At 45.1% G+C, this 9,235-nt stretch overlaps 2 protein-coding genes across 2 annotated transcripts; both read left to right on the top strand.

Moving 5' to 3' along the window:
- The first annotated feature begins 3,433 nt into the window (after positions 1–3,433).
- On the top strand, positions 3,434–4,385 carry LOC119321524 (F-box protein PP2-B11-like). Its single transcript, XM_037595171.1, has 3 exons — positions 3,434–3,524; positions 3,637–3,773; positions 3,884–4,385. Exons 2-3 carry the CDS (start codon positions 3,640–3,642, stop codon positions 4,383–4,385), a joined length of 636 nt encoding a protein of 211 aa, XP_037451068.1. The 5' UTR covers positions 3,434–3,524; positions 3,637–3,639.
- A 1,203-nt stretch (positions 4,386–5,588) lies between these two features.
- On the top strand, positions 5,589–6,715 carry LOC119321523 (F-box protein PP2-B11-like). The gene is made up of 3 exons (XM_037595170.1): positions 5,589–5,858; positions 5,975–6,111; positions 6,226–6,715. The coding sequence occupies exons 1-3, from the start codon at positions 5,589–5,591 to the stop codon at positions 6,713–6,715; spliced, it is 897 nt and encodes a 298-aa protein (XP_037451067.1).
- Positions 6,716–9,235: the final 2,520 nt, after the last annotated feature.

Genomic DNA, 9,235 nt, shown 5'->3' with positions numbered 1-9,235 from the left:
TCTCTCTCTCTCTCTCTCTCTCTCTCTCTCTCTCTCTCTCTCTCTCTCTCTCTCTCTCTCTTGTCTGCTCCGCTCATATTCCACTCCACTCCCCTTATCGCTTGCTCATCTTTTACTCCATGGATTCGGTGAGCACTTCAGATGAGGAGAAGCACGCGCTCTGCACTCGCAAACGATGCATTCATTATGCATATTTTAATAAAAACCACCATAAAGGCTTTCCCTAGAAAGACAACGGAACTTCAATCACTAGTAGAAAACAGGGCTTTCGTTCGGGCCAGATAAGCCCATTAGTCCCGGTTCAATCACAAACCGGGACCCATGGGGGCATTAGTCCCGGTTCAAATGAGCTCTTTAGTCCCGGTTTCAGAGACGAACCGGGACTAGAGGGCATCGCTCCCTTTAGTTCCGGTTTGTGTCTCAAACCGAGACTAAAGGTAAACTATGGTCAAACTACTTATTCAAGAAATATTAGTGTTACTAAATAATTATTGTTTTTCAGAATAATAGTTTCAAACTCAAACAGTGAAACGTGTGACTTCATGCTCAAGCTAAACTTGTGAGGGTTAATAGGATTGACATCTTACTATGGTCAGGAAAACAACAAGTGCAGACTTGGAAACGAGGGGGAATAGAACCCAGAAGTTAAGCGTGCTCAAGCTGGAGTAGTGAGAGGATGGGTGACCGGCCGGGAAGTTAGATGATTTGGAATGATGAGGGATGATTAGAGATTAGAGGTTAAATTGAGCAGTGATGAGTGGTGATTAGAGATTAAATTGTAAAATAATTCAGAAATTTGAAAATCAGAAAAAAGTTAAAAAATTTAAATTTTGTAAAATTTCCTTTAGTCCTAGTTGGTGTTACCAACCGGGACTAAAGGTGGAGCTCCAGACAGCAGCCGCGTGGAGGGCCTTTTGTCCCGGTTCATATAAGAACCGGGACTAAGGGGGGGGGGCCTTTAGTCCCGGTTCCAGAACCGGGACTAAAGGCCCTCTAGAACCGGGACAAATGATTTTTCTACTAGTGAATTAAAAAAAGAGAGACCACGTAACTCAAGAATGGCCCATCATTTAGGGCATTCGTAAGATGTAAGCAACGAAGGGAAATAAGATTGTAGTATTTCGTACCATACCATGTGAGAGCCAGAAAGAAAGACTTTTGGGAAATTATCATCGTGGTATGGCCCATCGTTTCGAGGCGGTGATGAAGCCCACCTCGAGGGTTCCCTTCGTGATGAATATGATCTTGGTGGCGCACGGGTGGGTGAGCAGCGGGTTCTGGCCTCCCACCGCGCAACTGATGCGCACCATGGACACGCCGAGCGTGTTCACCCCTGGGAATGACTGCACGTTCGTCGCCATGACGACTGAACCAGCCGGGTTGTTACCATGTGGTTACTAAGTTGCAGTGGAAGTTAGTGCATGTAACACTAAAGTTGCATCATTTAGTACTAAAATTGGCTCATGTAACATGAAAGTTCTTTTTCTAAAAGTTGCAACTTGTTGCACCATATAGCATCAAAGTTGGCATTGAAAAAATGTTTGTCAACACAAATAAAAGTGGGTCTAGCTTCAAAGAGCTCGCAACAAGTATTCCCATGATAAAATTGGATCATAATTTTGTAGCGGCGTTGTAAAGTTACGACATTTTGAATTTTTTAATGCTCGCACTAAATGCACAACAAATACATTTAAAACCCCAGAGAGGCCAGTCACGTGGGCTGCAAATGAGCAACAATGGTATTTTCTCTCAGTTCTATATATGGTGCAGCTTTTGACTAACACTGCTAGAATCTGGTTCTGTCGCGAGTTTCAAGAGTTTGTCGAGTTCATTCTATCGGGAACTCAGCGAAATTCTGTCTGCCAAGTTTGATTCAAAATTGGACTCGGCAGTGATAAGCAACTCGGCAGAGCTGTGCCTTTGCCAGGTCCTAATGAAAAACGACTCAGGAAAAACAAAATCTCGGCGGAATAACACATTCGCCGAGTTCCCGGTGAAAGAAACTCGGCCATAACTGACATGCGGGACCAGCTGTCAAGTAGTAGACAGAGCCGTGACGGCAGCCCTTGTTTGCCGAGTTTCGTCCAATGGAGACTCGTAAAGATTTACTAAATTGTATTTTTTATAAATGGGTGTTCCACGCGTCCCTCTGTCGCCAACTTGCGCACCCACAACACTCGGTAAAGTTTTTACCTTATTCATTTTAAAAAATAGGAATGCCAAGCGTCACGGTGTTGCCGAGTTTTTGGCTGAAAAACTCGGTAAAGACCTGACACGTGGGCCACTGATTCACGTGCTCTGGACCTGTTGACCGCCCACCTCATTATACCTGTTGACCGTACACGTGTGACGATAATTTTGATGAAGTCTTCATGAGGAATAATATGTAGCAGTGAGAAAATCCACGGTGTTGCATCGGGCTCTCTGATCCCATCCATCACGGCTGTTAGGTCTTCATCTTCTAGCGCCCAAACGCAGCGAGCCATATTACAGTGTAATAGCGAATGTTGCCACACAATGTTGCCACACAATCCGCAGCAAGGCACAGATGCCATCTTACGAAGGTGTAAAAGATCACTAGTCGGTAGGGACTGCCGGGCAAGTCTCCAGGAAAATCTTTACCTTAGAGGGAACATCCTCTTTCCACATAGTCGTCCACAATTTCTGCTCTTCTTCTGAGTTAGATGTATCGGTTCTTCCCTCCAGCCAAGCTTCACGGGGTAGCTTTGTTGCCACCTGCATACGGTAAGCAGACGTACGCTGAAAACCCCGTTTTTCTGATGGAACCACGCCCAAAAGTCATGAACAACCCTTGTACACAGCGGTACAGTTAAGATGGTTTCGGCATCTGTTGGTATGAAAATTTCAGAAATCCGTTCCTTGTCCCATTCTGCGTTGGCAAGTATGAGATCACCCACAAGCTGTGGGGGGTTGGTAACAGTTGTGCTGCCAGAAGTTCGTGGTTTGGCCATTCACCACCAATACGGCGTATAATACCCTGAGCGAGAAAAGTCTGTTTTCTTAAGCTAGAAAAGTCGGCTAATTGCATGTATTTGTCGGCTGGGCTGTGTTTATAAGTGCACGTCACTGTGGGCCGGGCCGAATATATAGAAAGAGAAAATGTCTCGGCTTGGACGCCTTTTGCAATCTTCCTAGGATCGAACCGCCTCCAACCCCCCAAATAACTAGTCCATCCGATTCTTCCCTAAAAAAACAACTAGTCCATCCGATCCAACACGACAGATCAATCCCATCATGGAAGGAGACGGCAACGAGATCTCGCGCCTGTCGGAGGAGCTCCTCGCGTCGATCATCTCCCTCACGTCGCCGCCTGACGCCGGACGCTGTGCCGCCGTCTCCCGGGCCTTCCTCGCCGCCGCGGACTCTGCGCCGTCTGGTCCTCCTTCCTGCCCCGCGACCTCCCACGGTTCGCTCAAGGCGTGCTCCGCCGCGCGCCGCCGTCCAAGAAGGGATTGTTCAGATGCCTCTCCGATCAACCGGCGCTCCTCCCAGGCAACTTCGTGGTACGTGCAGTACAGATCCCATGCAAATGTAATCGCCCAACCCAACTACATTGGGTGCTTGCGTCCTTTTCTACTCGATCAAAATTCAGAATTCTGCCGGTCTTTTGTGCAGAGCATGTGGCTGGACCGGGCTACGGGCGCCAAGTGCTACATGCTCTCGGCGAGATCCCTGCATATTTCGTGGGGCGAGACAAGACAATACTGGGAGTGGATCAAGCTCCGTTCTGATGAGATCCAAGCAAACAAGAGGTTCATAGTAATTAGGCTTATAAATTTAGTTCCTATCATCTCTAATCTGATGGTATTCGTTCTATGCAGTGTTAGTACTAACCATACCCATACCCTTGCATTTGCGACAGCTTCGGTGAAGCAGCTCAACTTCGGGGAGTTTGGTGGCTGTTAATCCGTGGCGAAATACATAGCACAATGCTCAGCCCAAACTCCAAGTACGCTGCTTACATGGTGTTCAAGCTAGCCGATGTGTTCTTCAATCTCGATTTCCCGTTTCAAGAGGCATCAATCAGTGTTGGAGGGAATGACTCAACACGCCAAGTTTGCCTCCAAGCCTGCGTGGAGGATGGGGATGGGGATGACGGGGTACCTCGCAAACATATCTTGAGGGCAATTGCAAGCTGGGAAAACCAGCAGCTGCCTCGTACGAGCTATCATGCAATTCCTCTCACAGATGATGTTATGCTCCCTCGAAAAAGGGCTGACAGCTGGATGGAGGTCGAGCTTGGCGAGTTCTACAATGGACAAGGCTACGATAGCGAGGTGTCTGTGTGCCTAAAGGAAACAGAAGGAGGAGTTTACAAGGCTGGTCTTATTGTGTGGGGTATTGAGATTAGAACTAAGCGATGATGTTGATGAGCTTGTTGGGTTAAGAGCCGTCTGCATTCCTTTTTAAAAAACAATCTGTTTGAGTTGTTGCAAGTGAAAGCTTAACTATCCATCTAAATTTCACCTCGATCACTAGATTAACGCGTATGCCAAGTTAAGGTTTTTATTTATGTCTTTTAGATGATAAGAAATTTTATTCATGTTGTATTAAAGAAGGTACAACGTGCATCAGGAGATTTTGCCGGCATGAACACAACCCACAAAAGCAAAGTAAAGAAAGAACATCCACGGCCGTCCTTCATTTTGTCCATTTAGTCGATTCTCAGCATAATAAATTTAGCCAACACCTGCAAACTAATCTATTTTAAGTACTGATATTCCGGCCGGGTTTCATCCGCCGGCGAGGGCAGCGGCTGGTGTTCCTTGATGCCGACGAGGTTGTGATCGACGGTCAGGGATGGCGCGACGACGCATGCTTCGAAGAGGGCCAGATAGTACAGTTCCCGTGCCACTTGGCTAGGATTGCGGCGTCTGGCCGGTGGGGCGAGCGCGATGTGAATTCCAATGTGAGTAATGGCAAGAGGGGGGAGGATATTAGGCGGTCACGGCCCAGTATAGTCCCTCCGACACTCCGCCATTATGCCATTATGCCATTATGCCATATGGCATGACCTGCCAGAAAAAAAGCGCTCAAAAAATTATATGACACGACGCCACGACACATGACTATAGTGTGATACTCTAATTATTACTAGTGACCATTAATCAACCTCAATTTTTTAGGGATAATCAATCTTGTTTAGTGTGGGTGCTTAGCCAAGTGTCATTGTTTGCTCTTTCTGTTAGTTATTCTATTGCCTCCTGCATCATGTAATCTTCTCATCTCTTTCGTCTGATGAGTTGATCATTCAATTCATAAAAGCTTGACAAAAGCGTTCTCGCCTGCCTTTCTGGTTTCACCAATCTCCTAAGTAATCAATTTGATCCACGTGCCTACCATGCACGCGCGTGATCCGTAGCTAAGAGAAACATGTCATGGAGTTTTTTTTTTTTTGAGACAAACATGTCATGGAGCTGTGGCCAGAAAAAGAAACATGTCGCGGAGAAAAGTCGGAGCTAATTATTTACATGTATTTGTCGGCTGGGATGTGTTTATAAGTCCTGGCGTCTGGTCCCGCGGTACGTCTCTTCCGATCTAGATATATCCACGAGATCTATCCCATCATGGAAGCAGGCGGCAATGAGATCTCGCGCCTGTCGGAGGAAGTCCTGGCGTCGATCCTCTCCCGCACGTCGCCGCCGGACGCCGGACGCTGTGCCGCTGTCTCCCGGGCCTTTCTTGCCGCCACGGACTCCGATGTCGTCTGGTCCTGCTTCCTGCCCCGTGACCTCCCACGGCTCGCTGAAGGTGTGCTCCCCCACGCGCCGCTGTCCAAGAAGGGCTTGTTCCGATGCCTCTCCGATCAACCGGCGCTCCTCCCAGGCAACCTCGTGGTACTTACAGAATTATAGATCCCATGTAAATGCAATCGCCCAACCCCGACTACTTTGGGTGCTTGCTTCCTTTTCTACTCGATCAAAATTCAGAATTCTACCCTTGTTTTGTGCAGAGCATGTGGCTGGACAAAAAGACAGGCGCCATGTGCTACATGCTCTCGGCGAGGTCGAAGCATATTTCATGGGGAGAGACAATAGATTACTGGGAACGGATCAAGCTCGGTTCTGATGAGATCCAAGCAAACAACAGGTTCGCGCTAATTAATTGGGCCTATAAATTTAGTTCCTATCGTCATTCATCTAATGGTATTCATTCCATCTAGTGCCAGTTCTAACCATACCCATACACTTGCATTTGCGACAGCTTCTGTGAAGCAGCTCAACTTCGGGGAGTTTGGTGGCTGTTAATCCGTGGCGAAATACATAGCACAATGCTCAGCCCAAACTCCAAGTATGCTGCTTACATGGTGTTCAAGCTAGCCGATGAGTTCTTCAATCTCGATTTCCCGTTTCAAGAGGCATCAATCAGTGTTGGAGGGATTGACGACTCAACACGCCAAGTTTGCCTCCAAGCCTACATAGAGGACGGGGATGACGGGGTACCTCGCAAACATATCTTGAGGTGTAGTTGGGAAGACTATATGCCTCATACGAACTGTGATGCAATTCCTCTCACAGAAGATGTTATGCTCCCTCGAAGAAGTGCTGACGGCTGGATGGAGGTCGAGCTTGGTGAGTTCTACAACGGAGAAGGCTGTGACAGCGAGGTGTCTGTGTGCCTAAAGGAAACAGAGGGAGGAGTTTGGAAGACTGGTCTTATTGTGTGGGGTATTGAGATTAGAACTAAGAAATGATGTTGATGAGCTTGTTGGATTAAGAATTGATGTCTACATCCCTTTCTAAAAAACAATCTGTTTGAGTTGTTACAAGTGAAACCTTAACTATCCATCTAAATTTTCGAAATCATTCGTTGGTGAAAATGCATGACTGTTGCTATTTGTAACTTTGTCTATCTATTTTCATCTTGACCACTACATTGACTCGTATGCAAAGTCACGGCTTTTATTTATGTATTTTAGATAATTGACAATTTTATTGATCTTGTATTAAAGAAGGTACAACATGTATCAGGAGATTTTCTGGCATCCGGGGGAACACAACCAATAAAAGAAAAGTAAGGAAAGCACATTTGTGCTCGGTCTTCATTTGGTTCATTTAGTGGATTCTCGGAGAAATAAATTTAATCAACACCTACAAACTAATCTATTTTAACTACTGTATGTACAACATGTACCAACATGTACCAACAGTTCTCCAAGATTCTATCAAAACTGAGCTGAATTGCCTCTACTCGCACTCCACAACGTTTAGTGATTGCAAAAAATAAATTGGAACCCCAGTGTCAGATCCTTTGATGGCTAAACTCGTAGAAGATAAAGAAGTGGAATGTCTACAGAGAGACAAGGCAACAGAAGTGCAAATATTGATGCCAAAAATTCACTACAGCAGTATATGTTCATGAAACAAAGCAAATCTATCAAAACAAGTTACCCACTCCATAACCACTCAAATTGAATTCTACAAAACGATGACTGTAGTACTTCTTTATTTGGAAATAAGGTAATAATAGTCGTGATATTTATGATTCACAACTACACTAGTGCTTACAAACATTTTTCACTCAGTAATATTTTTTAATCTTGAGACACCTTTATATGTATAATTATGTTACTCAATTGCTTCATTCTACTTTCTTTTACTTTGCCTTTTTCCGCCAAAGAATATTCCTACTTGATGATATATGGGTCGATCAAAAATTATATCTGTCTCAGTGATGACAGACTGTTGGATTAACACTCCTTTTGCTTTTCAAACAATAATTATTACTTAGCATGTGATGTTGCTTAGTAATAAACTGAACCGTATTTATTGTTTTCATTTTCCTCAATTACCAAGTGTAACAGGAGAGTAACATATTTGTCAAGATTTCTATTTCTCATTTATTTTCAGCCACTAAACTAACCAAGGTAAAGAAAGACAATCAAGGAAAGGGCTACCTACTAGCTGTGGGTGCTGAGCTGACAGACAGTATGAAGAAGAAGGTGTGATCTTGGCTTCGGCGCATGAAACATTTTTTCTTTGCATCTTGATCACTACTGCGCTGTTCAACTTCTCACATATGTTTGCCAAAAATAGATGTGCGTGTGTGCGTTCTTACTGGTTTAATCTCTACTCCTAATTTCTAAGTTGATAGTCTCGCCTCACTCCCGTTAATTCTTTCCCACCACTAGTAAGCATGCACGTGCAACGCACGTCTCAAACGTAAAACAGGTGAATTCACATAATATAAAAAAATAAACATTTTTAAAAATATAAATTAAATGGATACACAATGTTTCACTGGTAGAAAAAGAGGCTTCCGTCCAGCCCCATTAGTCGCGAAACTGTAGGAACCGCGACTAATGAAGTCTTTAGTCGCGGTTCGGCAGACGAACCGCGACCAAAGGCCTGGGCCCAGGGCGCTCGGTGGCCAGCTGGTGCACGTGAGGGGCTTTAGTCGCGGTTGGCCAGGCCAACCGCGACTAAAGGTGCGCAAAGGCCTTTAGTCGCGGTTGGCCAGGCCAACCGCGACTAAAGCTCCTCCCCTATATATACCAGTTCAGCACGCTCACTTAGCCATTTGGTGCCACTTCTCTTCACAAGCTTCACAAGGGGGTGTAGGTTTGCTTTTGGTTCCTCTTATGCACACAAGGTGTTTGATGAAATGCCCTAAGAGGGTGAAACAAACATGATATGAAGTGTTGGAGCCACACTTGAGGTTCCTCATTTATTTTTTCCTCCTCGATCGCGGTTAGCAACTTGAACCTTTCATGCATGTGTGTCATTGATAAAATATGCATGTGTGCAGTTCATTGTTTAATTTATATTGTTTGTAGCTAGTTAGTTTAACAAATGCATGATGGTTAATTATATATTTTATATTATAATAATGCAGATGAATCGGCAATGGATGTACGGTAACCGACTCTCCGGCGAGTTCACTACGGGTTTGAAAGATTTCCTCGTAGTGGCTAATGCGAACAAGCAGGGGGGTTTTGTTATATGTCCATGTGTTATCTGTAAGAATCAGAAGGGTTACTCTTCCTCAAGAGATGTTCACATGCATCTGCTTCGGCACGGTTTCATGCCAAGCTATAATTGTTGGACCAAGCATGGAGAAAGAGGGGTTATAATGGAAGAAGATGAAGAAGGGGATGATTTCATCGATGAAAGCTATCTTGCTCATTTCGGTGATACTTTCATGGAGGATGCTGAAGGTGAAGGGGAAGGTGAAGAAGAGGCACGTGATGATCCCGTTGATGATCTTGGTCGGA

This window comes from Triticum dicoccoides, chromosome 6B (genome assembly GCF_002162155.2).
Source record: "Triticum dicoccoides isolate Atlit2015 ecotype Zavitan chromosome 6B, WEW_v2.0, whole genome shotgun sequence".
Classification (NCBI taxonomy): Eukaryota; Viridiplantae; Streptophyta; class Magnoliopsida; order Poales; family Poaceae; genus Triticum; species Triticum dicoccoides.
The sequence above is the reverse complement of the archived record's forward strand: the minus strand, read 5'-3'. Positions and strand labels throughout refer to the sequence as shown.